Source organism: Mixophyes fleayi, chromosome 11, assembly GCF_038048845.1.
Source record: "Mixophyes fleayi isolate aMixFle1 chromosome 11, aMixFle1.hap1, whole genome shotgun sequence".
NCBI classification, from domain to species: domain Eukaryota; kingdom Metazoa; phylum Chordata; class Amphibia; order Anura; family Limnodynastidae; genus Mixophyes; species Mixophyes fleayi.
In genome coordinates, this window is record NC_134412.1 from 26,529,009 (window position 1) to 26,550,420 (window position 21,412).

General features: G+C 42.3%; 1 protein-coding gene across 1 annotated transcript in view; it reads right to left on the minus strand.

Moving 5' to 3' along the window:
• KASH5 (KASH domain containing 5) overlaps positions 1 to 21,412 on the minus strand; it is a 52,481-nt gene that overhangs the window by 28,685 nt on the left and 2,384 nt on the right. Inside the window, exons 2-9 of the mRNA XM_075191553.1 lie at positions 19,945 to 20,125; positions 11,082 to 11,143; positions 8,897 to 8,957; positions 7,685 to 7,846; positions 6,627 to 6,744; positions 4,694 to 4,744; positions 397 to 474; positions 257 to 313 (exon numbers count right to left, since the gene is read on the minus strand). Of these exons, the coding sequence (XP_075047654.1) occupies positions 257 to 313; positions 397 to 474; positions 4,694 to 4,744; positions 6,627 to 6,744; positions 7,685 to 7,846; positions 8,897 to 8,957; positions 11,082 to 11,143; positions 19,945 to 20,125 (770 nt within the window). The remainder of the gene's footprint in view (positions 1 to 256; positions 314 to 396; positions 475 to 4,693; positions 4,745 to 6,626; positions 6,745 to 7,684; positions 7,847 to 8,896; positions 8,958 to 11,081; positions 11,144 to 19,944; positions 20,126 to 21,412) is intronic.

The following is a 21,412-nucleotide window of genomic DNA, read 5'->3' on the forward strand; positions in this document are numbered from 1 at the left end:
GGCAGTATCCGGTAGTAGTCATGTTCGTTTGCAGGATAAGCAATATTGTACTTAAGTGTCTCTTATAGCTTTGTGGGGAAATTTGCTGTGAGGCTGTTGTTCTCTGCGAGTGAAAGTCATTAAACAGCCAGAGTAATTGCCCTCCAACCCCATTTGGCAGCCATTCCATTCCTTTGTCCTTGATGATGAGAATCACATTCGGATACTCTCTACAAAACAGTCCATCTCACCATCCAACCAAAACTAAGCAACTAACCTGTGTCAGAAGCTCATCCTTCTGCAAGAGTAAATTTTCATATTCACACAGCTGGTGCTAGTGAAAGGAATATACACCAATAAGAACTTAGAAGCATGTCCCAGGATGCAATGCCACAATTAACAATACCATCCACTTACCACTAGCTTGAAATTTTCAGCACTAACACTATCCAGCTTCTTCTTGACCTTTTCTTTCTCTGAAAGTAGCTTATCATTCTACAGGAAATGTCATTATTTATTGTTATTTAAAGTACTTCTGCATGAAACGTGTGTTATGTAGAAATACACGTTATAAAAAATAGCTGCAAATTTACGGTGCTCATGGGCTGGCAACAGGTCAGACTATAAGAATATCCCCATTAAATTAATTACACATAAAACCGAGGGCACATAAGAGTTAACTTTTCTGAAACTGAAGCTCCTCCACTCTCCCAACCCCAGTGTTACTCAGTTTTAAGTGCACAAGGAGTTGGGCAAGATTATATGGGGATGGTTATGTCAACATAGTTTGTTTTATGTTATTTTTACTTTAAAGGCAGTGCTGTGATCGCTGTCAAACTGCATCAGCAAATCCCCTCAATTAAACTACCGTTCTGCCCTTGTTTCCAGAGGAGTTCAGGGGGGAGTAATTTGTTGATTATGGCTGGCTTTGCCAAAATTATTAAAACCAAGTAACAACCCCTTTCAGGAGCCGCTTGGGGACCTTTATTTAGACAGTAGGGTCCCATTGCACTGGGTCTCTGGAGGGGAAGAAACACCCCTCTACATATGGTTTCTTCCAGGGGCGGATCTAGAATTTTTTTCTACCCCGGGCGATATAGGGGGGGCGATTTAAGCCCTGCCCCTTTCTAACTTCTAAGGCTGCCGGCGGCTGCACAGTATGTGCAGGTCCGTTAGGCAGTGACAATGTGCTGTCCCGCTGCTCTGATTGTGTTTAAAACACAATCAGAGCAGCCAGGCAGCACATTATCACTGCCTGACGGACCTGCACAGTGTGCAGCTGCCGGCAGCAAGCCCCTGCTAGGGGGGACGATCGCCCCGATCGCCCCCCCCCCCCCCCCCCTGGATCCGCCACTGGTTTCTTCCTCCTAACAGGCTTCCCAACTGGACTGAGCCTACTATAAGCACACCACTCCCTGGAAGAGCTGCTTGCTAAAAGCTGCTTGGCTGAAGCTCCTCTCCTCTACAGGGTGTTCTCCTCAAGGGCTCCTGCTGTGGTCCTGAAATCTACAGTCTAAGTAACTCTATTATTAGCAAATCTGTATTTGTTTTGTAAATCCCAATTTCTGTGTGTGGGAAAGATTGTTACAGTCCATTTTTATCTGTCTGCTGCAGTTTTGCATAAGAGAAAAACTGAGTAACAATATTTAAGGGATCTATACCAGAATTTTCAATTTCTGGGTCTGAAGGCAGGAAGAAGGAGTGTTTCTGGGTGACTTAGACCCAGAGGATCCTGTGGGATTCAAGGCAAATCTTTTGAAGGCCAGGGCATTGATGAACTGGTTATCTCAGTATGGCAGGCTTTGAACATGTTAGAAGTGGATGATTCTCAATATACTAAGGTGGCCTTTTTTAAAAGAAAGAAGAAAAGAATGGTTTCCTTTCCTTCATCTTCTCACTTATCTGTGCTCCTGAAATCCTCTTCTTCCAGGGATCCCACCATTCCACCAGGACGCGGGGTTCAGCAGAGGGGAAGACAAGCCTGGGCGACCAGACGTCCGGAGCCTAAGCCCTCTGAGAAAAAGACAACATGACGGGCCCCCCACCACCCGAGACTCAGCTCAGATTGTGGTGCGAGCCCGCCTTTTGTTGTTCCAAGATGTGTGGGGAGAGTCTCCTCTTCACACCTGTAGGTTACAAGTATCAAAGAGAGGGGTTACATCCTGGATCTTCAGGGCCATCCACCAAAGCAGTTTTTACCATTGGTAAGGCGGTTGGCTCTCAGGAAGGCTATCACCTCTCTCCTTTCATCAGCTGTAATCATCCCTGTCCTGGGAACAGGAGAAGATTCAAGGGTTTTATCCCAACCTCTTCCTGGTGCAAAAAACAAACAAATTGTTTTGGCCCATCTTGAACACCAGGCTTCAAATTAACAGGTTAAAGATTGAGTCTCTCAATTCCACCATCCACGGCCTCTGAATTCTTAGTTAAAGATGAGTATCTCCATATTCTGATCTGAGAAGGATACCACAGTCTACTCAGGTTCGCCATTCAGGACTCTCATTTTCAGTTAAGAGCTCTTCCATTCAGTCTGCTGAACTCGCCACAAGTTATCACAAAGGTCCTGGCAGTGATGACCGCTCTGTTGAGATCTGAGGGCATTACCATCGTGTCTTATCTAGATGATCTGTTTATTAAGGCCAAGTCAGCCCACCTGTTGCAGATTCACCCCCACAGGACTGCTCAGGTACTGGAATTGCACGGGTGGATTTTGAATTTAAAAAAATCCAACTTGGTTCTGCAGCAGAGGATGGCGTTTCTAGGTCTAATGTTCAATACTAAGGTGCAGAGGGTCTTCCTTCCAGAGGACTAGATCTAGACTCTCCAAGCATTGGTGAGGTGAGTTCTGGCCCTCAGACTTCTGTCAGTTCTGCTATGCATGAAGTTGAAGTCTCCAACTTCGAAGCTGTGCAGTATGCCAGGTACCACTCTGGATTTTTCTGCTGAATGTCTTGAGGAGGTGGTCGATGTTTAGCCTTCAGTTGAACTCTCAGCTCATTTTATTGTTGCTGGAGACATGCCTGTCTCTCTGGTGGTGGTTGAAAGCAGACAATGTTATCAAGGGTCGCCAATTCACCATCCTCGAATGGACTATTGTTACAACGGACGCCAGTCTACAGGGATAGGGTGCGGTGACATTACATCTTTGCTTGCAAGGTCTTCCCATCATCGTTCTGGAGCTCAGAGCATTGATGAACGCTCTGACGGTAGCACAGCCGACCCTGCAGGGCAAGCCTCTCCGGATTTAGTTGTACAACCACCATGGTAGTGGCATACATAAATCATCAAGGAGGTATTAAGAGCTTCCTTGCGATGAGGAAGCTTTTTTCGAATCCTGTCATGGGCGGAACGCTTTCTGCCAGCAATATCTGCCATGTACGTTTCAGGACTGAAAAATTGGAAGGCAGATTTCATGATCAGGCACAACATTCTCCCAGGAGAGTGGTCGCTTCAACCTGGATGCGTTCAGTCTGCTAACGCAGAGATGGGATCTTAAGTGGACATAATAGCCTCCCAACACAGCAACAAGGTGCCCGCGTTCTGCTCCAGGGACAAATTGGCTGCATTAGTGGATGCCATGATGGTCCCTTGAAAGTTCTAGTTGATCTATCTCTTCCCTCCAATTCTGATGCTCCCACTTGTCCTCAAGAAGGTCAAGAGGGAGGGAGTTCTGGTCATCCTCGTAGCTCCATATTGGCAATAAAGAGCCTGGTACGCCGATGTTGTAAGGATAGCAGCAGGTCCAGGGTGGAGACTTCCTCGTGGGAAGATCTTCTGTGGCAATGTCCGTTTATCCACTAGGACAGTGGTTCCCAAACTGTGTGCCGCGGCTCCCTGGTGTGCCGCAGCAATCTCAAAGGGGTGCCACAGCGAGGGCAGGTGATAATCAAGACAGGGGACTACTTGGTAATTATTTTTGCTTAGGGGTGCCTTGAAAAAATAATGGAGAGCCTAAGGGTGCCTGAGAAAGTTTGGGATCCATTGCACTAGGACCTTCATCGTCTGCCATGGCTGTTAAAGCCAGGCTCTGGAGCCAAAGGATTGTCTGAGGCAGAGCCGTAACTTAGAATTCTAGCACCTGGGGCAGCCCCACCTTTGCCCTCAATTTTAACCAAATTAACCTAAAATATTCCTAAATTGCGCCCCCCTTCAACGTTGCGCCCTGGGCGGTCGCCCCTGTCACACAGCCCTAGTTACGGCCCTGGTCTGAGGGATTTATTCAAACTGTGCTCATAGCCAGACAGTCGGTATCTGCACTTAACTATCATAGGGTTTGGAAGACTTATGTAGTCCTGTGCAACAGCAAAGGTTTCCACACCTCTTCCTATAGCTTTTGCATATCTTAATTTGGTTCTATCGGCTCTTCAGCTTTCTCTGTATGAACTTTTGGAGACTACTGACTTAAAGCACTTGACTTGAAAGGTGACTTTTTTTTTAACCACTTGACAGGTTTTCAAATTGGGTGCCCTGTCTTGTAGTTTCAGAAAAGTTAGCTATTAAGTGTACAGATCCTGCACCCTCACCACAACCCCAATGTTGTAGTATCCCCCAGATGGGTTAAAAGAAATTAATTTAACAGTAAGTACAAAATCCACCTTTTTTAAGCATGTGCCATTCAAAATGTAAAGTTATTATAAATTACAACTGAGAAAAATAAATACAGTGAGGTATTTTAAGATGGATTATCAAATCAGTAAAACCACTTTTACATCACCTCATCCTGTAAGCTCTGATTCTGACTGCTAAACAAAAGTGTGTCCTTTTGCTGTGAAAAAAACCCATATATATTACAATTGTTGTTGTTTTCAAAACACATGTGTTTTAAGTGCAAATGAGTATTAGCATTTTATATGTGTGTGTGTGTGTGTGTGTGTGTGTGTGTGTGTGTGTGTGTGTGTGTGTGTGTGTGTAACCCTAGTCTGTGTGTATGTGTGTATTAGGAAAATTTAGACTCCAATGGGACCAATGGGGCAGGGAATGATGTGAACAACAAAAATATTCCCTGTACAGCACTGAGGAATTGGTGGCGCTATATAAATTAATGGTGAAGATGATCATGATGCGTTTGTGGATGTTGTAGTTTATTGATGTAAAGTTATTGTAACTTTATTGTAAAACTATCATATTCATTACAAAATCTATAGGATCTGTTTGTTTTATATACATATATATTTATATAATCATCCTCGATTATTTTATTCTAATGAAAAAATAGGAGAATACACATATGGAGGCAATTTTAAGAATAACAAAAAAATAAAAGCATGTTTTAAAGTTATTCTGAAGTACTATCACGTGCTTAAGTTCATGCACTCAAGATTCAGTGCCTGAGGTGTGTGTCACCTCGGGGTGATGGAAGCAGAAAGCCTACATTGGTTACTGATAATCTATGCTAGAAATGGGCCTCTATTACAGTGGAGGGTGATGTCAGGTTCTTGCCATTTTAACTTGAGATTGCTAATGAGATACCAGTGTACCACAAATGCATGTATTCTTTCTACCTTTATAAACTGTCCACTACTTGGGGCCTATGATTTGCTAGTGTTAGTGCTGCCTTATCTTTTACCTCCCAATAAATTTGTTTTGTGGTCAGTGCTGCCGGGAGAGCATTCAGGTCCTGGTGTGCGAGGATCTGCCACAATACCAACTAAAGACTGCATGTGGCAATGCACCATCAATGAGAACAGCGCACTATTTAAAACTTACTGCAGTCAGCTCTTTTGCTACAGGTCAAGTCAAGTCTAAGATATTTTACTTATAAGCCTGTATAAGGCATACTTGCCAACATTTAATATTTTTCTTCCGGGAGCTGCCAGGGGGAGGTGGCCGTGTAGGGGGCGGGGCTCAGAAAATCACGTAACTTTAGCCCCACCCCCGCGACGTAATGACGCAAATCGCGTAATTTTACAGCGGGGGCGGGGCCAAACACCACGATTCCCGATGAACCGCGGCGTTTGAACCGAATTCTGCCCACTTCACTAGGAAGTGGGCAGATCAGGGAGATTGCCACACTCTCCCGGGAGTCCAGGAGACACGCGAAATGCGGGAGTCTCTCGGACATTCCGGGAGAGTTGGCAAGTATGGTATAAGGTCCTCACTCCTACCAAGTTTTGCATGAGCAAAGTTTGGAATTGCATTTCTATTCGGGGGCTTCAAACAGTCCTATTCTGTATTTTGTAGCAGCAATTACCTGGCTTCTCTGAGGCCTTCAAAGTATATCTGGGCCCAGGGACTTTGTACCCACTTATAAAAACATAGAATTTGACGGCAGCTAAAAACCACTTGGCCCATCTAGTCTGCCCATGTTTTAACCTATGGTAACCTCCAACCCTATTTGATCCTTATCCTTATGTCTATCCTTGGCATGTTTAAATTGCTCTACTGTATTAGTCTCTACTACCTCTGCTGAGGGGCTATTCCACTTATCCACTACCCTTCCTGTTTAGTAATGTTTATTCAAATTTCCTCTGAACCTACTTCCCTCCAGTTTCAGAGTGAGGAGTACTGTTTTAAAGCTGATTTTCTAAAACATGGTATATACTGTATGCTAATAACCATATCAATGTTACCTGCATGACAGGTAATCCTTAAACTAATGTTAAATAATTGTAAAAGGTACATTGTATGATGTAAGAAATTATACAAACCAGCTGTTTTCTCTGCGAACACAAAACTGCAATTTTGTCTTCTAGACTTTTGGCAAAAGTCTTCATATCTTCAAGCTCATTGTGAGCTGATTGGACTTGATGCATTGCCTGTTGGGAACTAAATGCAACACGTGTAACCAAAACCTTAATTATGATTCATATCCATATTTGTGTAGTGCAGAGCAGTCTCTATTTCATATACATTGCTACAGAAATGTCAGTTTGAGTTACTTTATTCTCAGGATTAAATATGTAATCTGCTACAGTTTGTCAGTTAATTTATCATAAGCAAGTTTGTCGAAAGTGTGTGCTTAAGGCCTCATAACTACTGGCATTAGATGTACAAGCATTTACGGTTGTTTTTATGCTAGTACAACATAGGTAAATGGTTATCGCAATGGAACCTATTATTTCCCAAAAACCCATATTCATGTTGTTACTACCATTTGGGTGTGCTGCATTTTGCTGAACGCTGTTTGCTCCTTTCACCGGGGATTACCCTCAAAACACTATTAAAAATGTAAGTTCAGGTGCTTGTTACAAACAGAAACACATTTGCATTTGTTTTGACTCACGTACAGTATATACAGGTGGGTTTTATGTAAGTCAAATTAACACCAGTGGGTATGAGACCTTAAGTCAGTGCTTTAAAACAATATGTGGGTATACTTTTAATAATTCGCTAATAACAATAAGGACACCTTCATTTTGCTAACTTGGAGAAATCAATGGTCTTATTTTATATTATGTGTTTATTGTTTTATTCCTGTTTAGTAAATAAGGCTAATGCTGGATACAGTGTCAGACAAACCAACTATTTTCATAAATACAGTAAAGCCGTAAATTGTATTTTTGCAGCAGATTTGGACTAAACCTTCATAGACAAGTACACTTTAAAGATATTTAGAAATCATCCAATCAAGATGCATTGTGGTTGCTTCCAAAGTGCCTGTATGTACAAGGCCCAAAGCATCAGGGTTCCATAAAGCAGACTGGTCAATAAATGTTAATATTGGATCCCATACATTTAGTACAACATTTTTGCCTCTGTAACCCACCTTTTCAATTTGCTTTTTATTTCAGATATTTCCTCTGTCAGGTTGGCATTTGTTTCCTCGGCTAATTCAAGGCTCCGTTGTAGTTTTATTTTCTGATCAATCAATTTTTTGTTGGTAAAGTTAAGGTCAGTAATCTTGTTCACTAGGTCTGTCGGTTCTCCCCTTTCAGAGAAAGCAGACCATTACATATACGGGTGAAATGAATCATATCTTAGCCGTACATTTATCTAACCTTCTAAGGTGGAGTTGCTGCCCATAGCAACCAATTAGTGTCTTGTTATCATCTATGTAGTATATTCTAGAAAATGTATATTCCTTTTTAGAAGGTTTGTTAAGTCTACCCCTTAGTCTTTTAAGGCTTGTACACACTGGTGTTAGTATTGAGTTCTTAAAGCCTCGTAAGTAATAGTTCAAATAATTATGTAAGAGAATGGACACACACACATTTCGATAAGTGTTTGCTCTCTGTTTGTTTAAACGTTGCCTGCAATGTTCATGGGCATTAATGCTTAGTACGGTATGAAGGAGTTCTATATGATCACTCATTAAATACATAGTACACTATGCTGCAGGGAGGTATGAGAACATGCTGTGAGCAGCACGGTGGCTTACTACTTAGCACTTCTGTCTCACAGCCCTGGGGTCATGAGTTCCAAGTCCCGACCATGTCCTTATCTGTGTGGAGTTTGTATAATCTCCCCGTGTTTGCTTGGGTTTCCTCCGGGTGCTCCGGTTTCCTCCCACACTCCAAACACATGCTGGGAGGTTAATTGGCTGCTATCAAAATTGACCCTAGTCTGTGTGTGTGTGCCTGACAGTCTGTCTGTCAGTATGTTAGGGAATTTAGATTGTAAGCTCCAATGGGGCAGGGACTGATGTGAGTGAGTTCTCTGTACAGCGCTGCGGAATGAGTGGCGCTATATAAATAAATGGTGATGATGATGATGATTTGTAGACACTGAAAAAAATGTTACATGAGTAATAAAATGTACATGAGTTGCTACAAAAGAAGGGGCATCAAAGGTAAGGACATTTCAAAATGTAGGGTGTAAAAAGGTGTCAGTCATCAGTCAAGTACTTCAAAGAAGCGTGTCCCTATGTTTCATATTGTCCCCCAAATGTAGTTACTTTTGATATGTATTTTTTATCAGATAAACCAATCCGCTACCACATATTTTTTACTGGCTTAAATAGAACAATAATTACTCTTACATGTATTTATAGACAAGGCCGCCATATCCTTCTAGCTGTGCTGTACTGGAGAACTGCTTCTCTGTATAGGGATAAAATACTTAGAAAAGGAGTTTCTGAACACAAGACAAGACATTGCAGCATGTGTGTATATACGCACATCACACATAATTATGGTTACTTTGTGAGCAACACAGTGGAAGCAAAAATATACCAAGGCAGATAATATCATTTACTTTTGTTACATAGTTTAAGATTTACAGAAAATTAAGGGTATCTCTTAAAAAGTTTTTAAAAAAAGTGACAACACTTATTTATACTGCCTCCCTTCCGTTGTCTAAACGTATCAACCATTCTGAGATACACGTCAAATAGCTGACATATTTCATGTCTTCTTATCATGCCCACTCATACAACCACTTTGGCAGGAGGTATTTGATCTCATAATATATATATATAATCTATAATATTGGGGGGGGGGGGGGGGGGGGCGGTTGACCCAGACCTGGTTGCGGCACTGCCCCACCTTTACCCCACCTCTGTCCCTAACATGACAGATATCTTCTGGGTTATATCCTGACAGCGACTAGGGCTGCGATAGCGCAAAATCTTAAGGCCCCTATTCCTTCCTTCCTCTTATTTTCTGTACCATCCCCTCTCCCCTCCAATTTACCTGCAAATATTTTTCAATAGACATTATTGATAGGGGGGAAAAAGCGACACCTACTTAATACCGGTAAAGCCATAACTCAGTAATTACATAACATATATTAATCAAACCAAAAGTGAAAAGACATAGACAAATGAATGGTGGTGTAAATACGAAATACATGCATATCTGACAAACTGTGTGACTGGAAAGTCAGGACAAAGTAGGTCTCATCCCATTTACCAAAATAGTGCCCATTTTGAGTGTGGCCCTTTTCCAAAAGGCCCTACAAATTTTTCTGCAAAAATCAGGACTGCACATGCAGCGTTTCTACCACAGATAGAAAATAGGTGATTTTGATACAGTAGTACACAGTAACACGAAAGGGTTTATTTTTAATATTGCATTTGGGTGTGGAATTTGCACTAAACCATAATGACCAGTTGGCAAAAACTTTTTATCTGTCTAGTGCAAGCAAGATAATAAAAGTGTCTAATTGGTTTGTATTGTTCATTGAAAAATTTTAATTTTTAGAGTTTACTCTCTGGAAATGTCCAGGAGGCTCCCGAATTTTGTGAGTCCGCACGGATTCCCAGAAGAGAAAGAACTCTTCCATATACTGGGAGGGGCGGGGTTTAATGACACGATTAATGTCGTTAAGCTCTGCTCCCGTACCACAATTCAGTGAATTGCAGACGGGAGGCTGGGCGACAGTGACGTAATGGCAACACCATGCCCCCTCCCACACTTGCCAGCTGACCACCCCTCCAGGACTAACTAAAAACATACGTGGAAACAATATTTTAATATTTTATATTTATTGTTTTTCCAAAAAACACATCAATATTTAAAAAAATAATAAAACAATATTTAATTTAAAAAGTATAAACAAAATGATAAGATTCCCTTTTAAGAGGAAAAAATGCATGCCATATGCTGGCAACTGCAAAACACAAGGGAATGCGGCAGGGCAATGTTTTACATCATGCTAAACAAACTATCTACTAACTAACTAAGTAAACAACAGATAATGCCAGGAATTAAAGTCCAAACTGTTGTTTGGTAGTATAGATTTTTCATTGTAAAAACGTAACATAAGTTTCACCAATTTCACCATTCTACCTTAAAACCTCATTGGCCAAACAACTTACATTAACTTACAGAATGAGTGGATTAATCATCAAGAATAGAACTATTGGATTCATGGCTCTACGTAATGATGAGACCAACGCAAGATCAGTATGATGACAACAATAACACATAAGGTCTTTCCTTTTCTCTACATTTTAAATCACAGTCAGCAGAGGCCACTTTGCTAGATACTGGTGATATTTACTGAATAAAATGTTCCAGCACTCATGGTTTAATTATCTAATAGAAATATACTTAGTGCCAAATGGACTAACCGATGAATTAGGGGTGCACAATAGTGTTGGACAATTAAGTTTAATACTCAGATACACTGGAAATCCAAGAAAGTTGACGTTGTTAAAAAGATTTTGAGATGTGCAATAATAAAGTGATCAAATGAAGTGTAACCCCTATAATTTCACCTACCAGTAGGCGGCTGTCGTATATTTTTCATAAATAACTCATCATCCTTTGTGTCACGCAATTCCCTATGTACCAAGAAATAGTACTTTAGTAGTCAGCAACTAGTCATATATCATGTATTACACAACATGCAGGACAATCGTCTACACCAATAACATTTGATATGATTGTTCACAATGCCACCAACCAGACGTGCATTGTGCTCTAAAGGCACTTATAGGTAAAGTGTAACTGACATGAGCAGACAATGGTAATGTAATCTCTGCAATGCATATGTTGACTTTCAGGTGTCACTTCCAGGTGTCAAACACTAGATCAGGGTTTCCCAAACCCAGTCCTCAGGGCTCCCCAACAGTGCAGGTTTTCCAGATCACATGTGACATAATTAGGACCACCTGTGGATCTGTTACAATGTATCAGTCAGTAATGACTTCACCTGTGCTCCAGCAAGGAGATATGGAAAACCTGCACTGTTAGGGAGCCCTGAGGACTGGTTTTGAGAAACTAGAAACTGCACTAGATTATTTACCCGGCATTTAGAAAGCACAGCAAAGTAATTGTTTGATTTATGTGTACAGATGGAGTAGGCTTTATTAAACTGCACAGCATTATATTGTGTTCTTAACCTGAAGCACTGTGACTGCATTGCTCAAAATCTGCGCTGTGTTCATATTAAAGGGTGGTGCAAACTCTTTAGTCCAGGGTTTCCCAAACCCAGTCTTCAGGGCTCCGTAACAGTTTTCCATATCTCCTTGCTGGAGCACATGTTTATTCATTACTGATACCCCATTCATACTGACCAAAATCCCGGGTTTTTGTCGGGGCGAGCTATTCAACCCGGGATTTATCGAGGGGTAATTCCCGGGTCGGACCCGTGTTGCCTGCACTATGAATGGTGCAACCCGGGTTGCACAGAAAACAAGCTGATTGGCTGTCTGCCTGTCTCTGGAGGATTTGGAATTAGGCATTTCTCATTCATTTTATGCTTGCCAAAAAGAGGCCATTAATTTTCCATCTAGAAGTCTAGTCTTTTGGGGTAATCATTGAAATATGCAATGCCTAGCTTTAAAAGCTCCTACAACCTTCCCTTAAATATATGTTTCCCAGTCTCTTTATGCCTTTCAGAAAGCCCTCCTAGACTAGTACGACTAAATATATAAGCCAATTGGAGGTATCCTTTATTCATTATTGTATTATTGTATTATTATATTGTGTATCACCATTTTTTAGCCAATGAAAACTGCTCTGGTGATGACTCCCATAAATTGCCAGGGCACAGACTTGTGCAGTATGAATGGGGTCAACCCGGGAAATTCCCGGGTCCGAGGTGCAGTATGAATGGTGTTTCTGAGCTGGGACGCTCCGAGCCCCGGCAAAAACCCGGCTTGAAAAACCCGGGATATTGCCGGGGTGGCAGTATGAAAGCGGTATGACTGACACATTGTAACAGATCCACAGGTGCTCCTAATTATGTCACATGTGATCCAGAAAACCCGCACTGTTAGGGAGCCCTGAGGACTGGGTTTGGAAAACCCTGCTCTAGTCAATCCTCTGTTACAATACGCTGAACAGTTCAATAAACTCGTCTCCACGTCTAAGCTTTTTTCTGCCTATACTATGTTACAATAGCCTTAATCTTTTTCAGTTATCCTTTATAAAAAGTGATGTTCTTTCTCATTGTATTCAAAGTGTGAAAGAAAATTCTCAGTGATTATTAGCACATGGATAACCATCTTTTATAATATAGAGCAAACTTGCAAAATCACTGTGGCTTGTATGCAAGTATGATATTAAAATTAACTAAATGATGTGTGACTGGGTAAACCTGGGTATGTTCCTCTGATGTGTAAGGTGAAAGAGAATTTTCGCAAGCTCAAAATACATAGTCCAGTGATGCATTTAAGCTGAAACGTCAACAGGAAAGCTGTTTGCACATCTATGCACACACATTGAGAATGTCACGGATGTGCAATCTGAAAACATCTTACACAAATACCAAACACCGAAATGAAACAACTTTCTTTTCTTACTTCTCAGAACTATGTGAAACTGATAATGGACAATCAGTAACATTTGCACACTTAAACTGGGTACACACTATAGGTTTTTCAGCTGACTATTGGGTCAACCACACAATATACGGCTGTTTGGGCCAATACCGCATTAGTGTGTATACCTAAACGATGAACGATACTCATTCCAAAGTACCGATCGTCGTTTTATTTGATTGTTCAGCAGAACTATAAATCTTGTTCCAATGTTGTTCCAATCCTGCAGTTTGTATGAACTCACGATCAGGATCTCCATAGAGTTTACAGAGTGCTGATCTTTTCAGGATACGACAGTTGAAGAGCACGGATCTGAGGGTAAATGTTTTAAAACATGTACGAGAGTGTGTACACAGGAATTGGCATGATGATCGGGATTTTTTCCAGTTGTTTGTAAAATCATTGTTGACAACACATTGGTTGGAAAATTCTGTAGTGTGTACCCAGCCTAAGGCAATGGTGATTTAATGAAGGATTTGGCAAAAGGGATACAGATAAGCAAAGGTTTGACAAATTAACTTTAGTCCATTGGGGCTGTGCATATTAAAGAATATGTCCTCTTTCAAGCAAGTGGCTTCCATTAAATCTATTAGGTCCAAACATACCTCCGTGTCAATTCAACATGATACTTCATTCACTGTGACATCCTGTGTCCATCCTTCATAAAATGTGCCTTCTGTGCAACTATCTGCACTAGGGGCCTGATTCATTAAGGAACTTAAATTAAGAAGTTTCTTATTTAAGTCTCCTGGACAAAACCATGTTACAATGCAAGGGGTGCAAACTAGTTTTCTGTTTTGCACATAAGTTAAATACTGACTTTTTTTCATGTAGCACACAAATATCAACTTTAAATTTCAGTGTACAAATAAGCGATCAAGTATTTGTGTGTAACATTGCTTACCTGCCTTTAAGTCCCCTGAAATAGTGACACCTAGATCCATTTCTTCCTCAGTATTTTCCATTATAGTGTCATTAATACTATATTTATCCTTTTTGAGACCCAATACCTGATTTTGCATTTTTGGGCATTAAACTGTAGTTGTCACACAATTAACCATTCCTTAACCTAGATCATCAATTGTTTGTTTTACCCCTCCTGGTGTGTCTACCCTGTTGTATGTCCTTGTGTTATCTGCAAAAAGACATACTTCCCTTTCAATTTAAGATTTTAAATTTTGCCAATAAAGTTATTAAAAAGCACTGGTCCAAATATAGATCCTTGAGGTACTTCACTGGTAACCTTTCCCTCCTGTGAATGCACTCCATTTACTATATCTCTGTTTTCTATCCTGCATCCAAGATCTTATCCATTCAACCATCTTAGAATCCAATCCCAAGCTTTCAAGTTTATTTAATAGTCTGAGATGTGGAACAGTGTAAACAGTCTTACTAAAATTTAGATAAGCTACAGTCCTGGCCAAACATTTTGAGAATGACACAAATATAATTTTTCACAAAGTCTGCTGCATCCGTTTTTTTATAACGCTTGTCCAGTGAAATGCCAACAGTAAAGCATCCTGAGACCATTCATGTGTAGGGTTGCTTCTCAGACAATTTTGCCAAAGAACACAACCATGAATAAATAATGGTACCAAAACATCCTCCAAGAGCAACTTCTCCCAACCATCAAAGAACAGTTTAGTGATGAACAATGTCTTTTTCAGCATGATGGAGCACCTTGCCATAAGGCAAAAGTGATAACTAAGTGGCTAGGGGATCAAAACATCGAAATTTTGTGTCCATGGCCTGGAAAATCCCCAAACCTTAATCCCATTGAGAACTTGTGGTCAATCCTCAAGAGGCGGGTGGACAAACAAAAACCCAGGAATGGGCGGCCATCAATAAGTATGTGGCCCAGAAGTTGCTTGACAGCATGTCAGGGCGAATTGCAGAGGTCTTCAAAAAGAAGGGTCAACACTTCAAATATTGAGTCTTTGCATAAACTTAATGTAATTGTCAATAAAAGCCTTTGACACATTAAATTATTGTAATTTTACTTCATATCATAGCAATGTCTGACAAAAAGGTCTAAAAACACTGAAGCAGCAAATTTTGTGAAAACTACTACTTGTGTCATTCTCAAAACTTTTAGCCATTACTGTACATTTACTGCCCCCCTTGATCTATTACTTTAGCCACCCAGTCAAAAAAATCAATAAGATTTGTTTGAGATATTTTCCTCCAGTAAATCAATGCTGTTTGGTATCCTGTTACTGGATTTTAGATATTTTACTCTTTCTTTTAAGAGTTGGCGGATCGGTATGTGGCAGTGAGGCCACACTGGCAGAAGCTCCAGGTTAATAGCCAACACCAAACAACTGTACAATCAAGGGGACACCCCTCTTCGACTCAAAAGCAAGCATCCAACCAATTGGGTAACGTTCACCAGCTACCGCCCCGTCCTGTCCCTGGGAGTTATCAGAGACCACTGGGGCCCAGGCTGAAGAAGAAGTGCTACAGCTGCCGGAAAACCGGTCACCTAAGGATGGACTGTCCCACAGTCCCAGCACCCCAGACTCATGTCCCTAATCCAAGTCCTGGGGCCTGGCGGACTTGCTTAATTGGCGATGGTGAGCCAGTAGAGACTGTTTCCACCCCTGCCAGCCCGAGTGTGGCGTGTCTGAAGGAGACGTGGAGGGAAGAGTCACCTGTGTTTCCAAAAGACTTACCAAAAACATGTGGAAAAACCGGCACACGGTCCAAGTGGGACCCCCACAGGGAGGAGGACTGAAAGATTTAAGGGCCTCCATAACTGTAGAGAGCCTCCATCTTATTGATCCAGCTGCAGTATTGCAGAGTCGCACTGCCAAAGTTACTGTGGCAGATGGACTGGAGAAGGAAGTGTCTGTAGCAAGGGTGTATCTGGACTGGGGAGATGGCCAGGAGTTGCGAGCAACGATGTTGGGGGAGGAATTGTGACCGCATTTCTCTACTTCATTACCCGGAGCCAAGATACCAGACTACAGTCTTCAGGATCTACACCTGCACAACCCAACCTAGAGGAAAAGATCACAGCTCCTAGACAAAAGCCATCACCAGCAACCAGAGCTTCAGCCAGCCCAGAGGACAAGACTCAATTTCTTCAGGAAACAGCCAGCTCTTTTCCTCTGGAAAGACTACGTCCCCTAGCAACGCAGAGGATGTTGACTCCTGCCAACTTGATCTTGTGAGGGTACCCGGTGATGCTCCTGTCCCTAGCAGTATGCCAGCTCCGGCATTGAGTATAGCTGACCACAGTGACCTCCCTTTGACTAACCCCACTTTCACTGACGCTAGTAACCCCAACATAGACACCCCCTGCAGAGTGTCCTGACTTACACGACAGTGAAGGTAAAAAGAAAAAAGTACAGGACAGCTCAGCTCTCTGATTCCTCATTGGAAGACATGAGGTGCCAGGCTGGCGGCAGCCTTCCAGTAATGAAGGTGGGGAGTGTAACCTGGCGTAAAGGGTTGTTGTACCGTGTAGCTAGGAAGGTAGATGGGGATAGACCATGCCGGTAACAAGTTCATCTTGTGGTACCACGGAGCTTTCGTGCGCAACTGATGTCAGTTGCCCACAAAATCCCATTGGCGGAACACCAGGGAAGAGAGTAAACACTGAAGCGCCTCACACAGAACATTTTCTGACCGGCAATGTCAGATGATGTCCAGGCATACTGTAAGTCCTGTGATGTGTGTCAGCGGCTTGGGCGCCTCAGCTCTCGTGTTCCCCTTAGGTCCTTGCCAATAGTTGGGGAACCTTTTCAGCGAAAGGCTGTTGACATAGTAGGTCCCCTGCCTGTGCCAAGTAGATCGGGGAAGTGGTACATCCTCACTGTGGTGGACTATGCTACCTGGTATCCAGAGGCTGTGGCTCTGTCCGCCATCACTGCGGAAAAGGTAGTGGGCATGCTGCTAGGAGTATTTAGTAGAGTAGGGTTCCCTAGTGAGATCCTAACCGATCAAGGGACACAGGTCATGAGTGAACTGGTCCAGTGTTTCTGAGCAAAGTGTGGACTGCGGCAACTCTGTACTGCCCCCTACCATCTCCAGACTAACGGACTGTGCGAGTGGTTCAATGGCACTCTGAAGCACATTATGCAGGCATTTGTAACATCGGAGGGGGGGGACTGCGAACGTTTTCTTACCGCACCTCCTGTTTGCTTATCAGGAAGTGTCGTGGTATATACCGGTTTCTCACCCTTTGAATGATTATATGGCTGCAGAGTCCGAGGACCCCTTGACGTGTTCTGGGAGTCTTGGGAAGGGGAGCTACCCACACAGGATGTCTCTGTGGTGGAGTATGTGTACAGAGACCGGTTAGAGAATCTCATGGGACTTGCGCAGGCTAATCTAGTGGAATCGCAGGAAAACAAAAGACTTGGTATGATCAGGGCACGCATGCCAGAGTGTTTCAGGTAAAGCAGAAGGTCCTTGTTCCGATGCCCATGCGCCAGTACAAGATCCATGCTGCCTGGCTAGACCATACACAGTCTCAAAACGCCTGAGTGACATCACTTACGTGATGTCATTTGATAGCAACTGTAGGCGGCAGCAGACATACTACGTGAATATGTTGAAGGCATACTACAAGTGTGTGGACTTACCGACTGAGGAACCAGGAACTGATCCACTATCTGACCTCCTCACAGATGCCAGAGGTGAAGGTGGTGTAGAGGAAGTGGGCTGGGATGAGCAGTTGAGTGCCTGCAAGATGGAGCAGCTTGAGGCAGTGCTTTGGCCCTTTGGGACTCAGTTCAGAAGGAAGCCCACCGGACATCCTCGGTGTTGCACCATGTGGACACTGGTGAGCATAGGCCAATTATTATCGGGTCTCACCAGAGGCCAATGAGTGCCAGGGGCGGGCTGGCCCGGGGGGCATGGCCCCCCCGGGCTGCTCGGTCAGGCCGCTATTAGGGCCGGGGGGTAGGCCGGCCGGCCGCCCCCCGCCTGCAGAATACTATGCTTTCCCCCGCGGCCGCATCTGATGACATCAGATGCGGCCATGTCAGCGCACAGGCGGCCGCATCACATGACAGGGGATGCGGCCACATCATCAATAACGCGGCCGCATCCCTTTTCATGAGATGCGGCCGCCTGTGTGCCCCCCGCGGCCACGCCTCTCCCAGCCCGCGCCTGATGAGTGCATATCCAGGGAGATGTGTGGGGCTTCTTGAGCTAGGTGTGATCCAGCTATTGCGCAATCCATCTGCTTCCTCCATTGAACTGGTTCACAAGAAGAACAAGACAATGTGGTTTTGCGTATACTACTACCAGTTGAATAATGTGACCATGTCTGACGCCTACCTTTCACCCTGTTTTAACTATTTGGTAGATTTGCTGGACAGAGTTCAGGGTTACCTAGAACACATTTTAATTGTTAGTAACACTTGGGAAGATAACCTGGAGCAAGTAGGGCTGGTGTTAGGGAAGATTGGGTCAGCATATCTGACTGTTAGGGCAAAAAAAGTGCCAGAATGGGATGTCAGAGGTGCAGTTCCTGGGGCATGGTGTGGGGGAAACAATGGTTTGTTCAGAACCAGCTAAGGTAGAGACAATCTGAGACTGGCCCTGGACCAAGACCCAGTTAAATGCACTGGCATTCTTAACTACTGCAGGGTACTACAGACGTTCTGTCCCAGACTTTGCACATCTGATTAGCTTCTTAGTCTCCTTCTGTCTAACAAGATACAACTCTTTGTCTTCATTATTCTGAGTCTATTTATATTTCCTAAAAGCCATCTGTTTTCCTGTCACAATACTTGCTACTTCTTTTGCAAACCACACTGGCATCCTTTTCCTGGTGCTTTTCCTAACTCTTTTAAAACAAAGATCAGTTGCTTTTAGTATTGCACTTTTTGAATTTTCCCACCTCTCTTGCACTCCTTTCAAGTTTGCCCACGCTGCCAAAGAGTCACTTACCCATTTTCCCATCAGCCTTCCTAAAATCTAACACCTGTGGTGTGGTATGTTGTACTGTCTTTCCCTTATGATAATGACAGGTTCTGGATCCAGTGATACATATTTGGCTAATTGGGGGTTGCCAGGAAACCAGGATCCCATGTCAGTGTAGGAAGATGAAAGCTTCAGTCATCTACTTGATCAAAATCACATAGTCTGACAAAAGAAGCATCCCTAGAGTCTCCTGTGACTGACCAGGGGTTTACAACCATCTTAAGGGCTAATGAAGGATTAATGGCAGGAGAAAAATACATTTTCAAAGTTATAATGTATGACCTTGTTTATGTGTAAAGAACACATATTTTGTTCTTTTGCAGGGGAAGAAGTTATTTTTTTATGTGTACTTCTAGGGCTGTCTATTTATGAATAGATGATATATTATTTAATTTATTAAATTTGCTACCTAAACAAACCCCATTATATCCTAAAGACGCAATATAAAGTACACTTGAATAAAGTAGCAATTAAAGAAGTGTTTATTATCCAGCCAACACATTGTAAAAATATGGAAATTGCTATAGCCATTATGTAATAAGTCAGGCCTTGGAGCGGTTAGACTGCAATAGGAACACATTTCTCTTTATATAATGGTTATTATGCATGTGTTCCTTCATGTCCTGGACTGCACATTTGATTTACATAATGTTGTAGTACACTGATATCCATCTTTCTTGTGAGGTAAGTGTCATATATTTTGACATCCTACATAAAAGTTGATGTATTACAGAACATGTTACAAAGTGGTGAGGTATAAGTTTAGCAAAAAAGCCTTTCAATCCTGTATTTGACCCACAGACCACTGGGTGAGCAGCCATGTTATAGTACTGTAAAACATTACATACATTACGAAAATAAAGCATATAATTGTGCCCAACCTGTCCTGGCTACAGCTGGCAATCCACTTGGTCATGACTCTTCGGAATGTCTGCAGGTCTACCAGGGTTCCCTGATTATCTGGGTCCAACATCGTACAGAGACACTGAAGACGATTTCCATCACGGCTGGGATCTGTCACGCTCTTCAAGTAATCAATGATCTGTGACACTGATACCTTTCCTACAGATGAAGTCACTCATGCTATAAGTATACTACATATTCAACATTCATCCATCCTTCCATATCATGCATCTTTAATCAGGTAACACTTGCAATCCAAATTCACACCCATCTATATCAGTAGTATAGAAGAAATTGTAAGGAACAGAGAAAAATAGTCATTGAAACCTGAGGGAAATCGGAAAGCACAGATTCTTGGAACAAAACTTATAAAGAAGTTGATTACTTTAATGTCACAACAAGTCAATCAGAAGTTGCTTACTAGGTGTTGCCATGTTTCTGTTAAAGTCTGTATTCAATTCCAAGTCACCAATGATATTTTATGTACCAAAGGTGCATCACAAAAATCTTTCATGTGCCATAATGATACCACAAAATTGTTCTGTGGACTGAACAAATATTTGTGCAGAACTGTGCGTTACTGAACAACAAGTACATTTTACCCAGGTTTATAAGTTGATCTTGAATGCTCTGACCTGCTGTGAGATAGAAGCAATAATCTCTTTACTATACACAAGAACCACCAAAATTACCATCATCATCTATTTATATAGCGCCACTAATTTCACAGCGCTGCACAGAGAACTCGCTCACATTAATCCCCGCCCCATTGGAGTTTACAGTCTAAATTCCCTAACACACACAGAACGAGAGAGACTAAGGTTAATTTAACAGTAGCCAATTAACCTTCTAGTATGTTTTTGGAGTGTTGGAGGAAACCGAAGCACCCGGAGGAAACCCACCCAAACACTTCCTCCACACAAACATGGGGAGAAAAAACAAGCTCCACACAGATAAGGCCATAGTTGGGAATCGAACTTATGACCCCAGTACATTGACGGAGAAGTGTTAACCACTGAGCCACCATGCTTGTATTGCAATGATCTGATAGGGATGGTAAATTTGAATATATTCAGGAGTTCATGATTTTAAATTGAATGGCAGGGCTTTTAAAGAGGTTTTAATCTTTAGATTACTTTATTTATTGGCTTGTATATGCAACTATGAAATTCATTGCTTTTCTGTCAAGCTATCCTTATATATTTATGTAAATATGTTTATTTTTGTTTTCCTGGGATACAACATAACTGTGCTCACATCCCACTATGATTACACACATTGGATCTGGCTCGCAGTCAGATGGATCATGACTGTACCCACGATCATGCACATAATTATGTGCTTGTCTGCAAAAACAGACATAATTGGGCATATATAAATGTGATGCACATGCAAGAAAATGACCCTGACCGGTGTTAATCAATTAACAAATTGCATCTGCCCCCC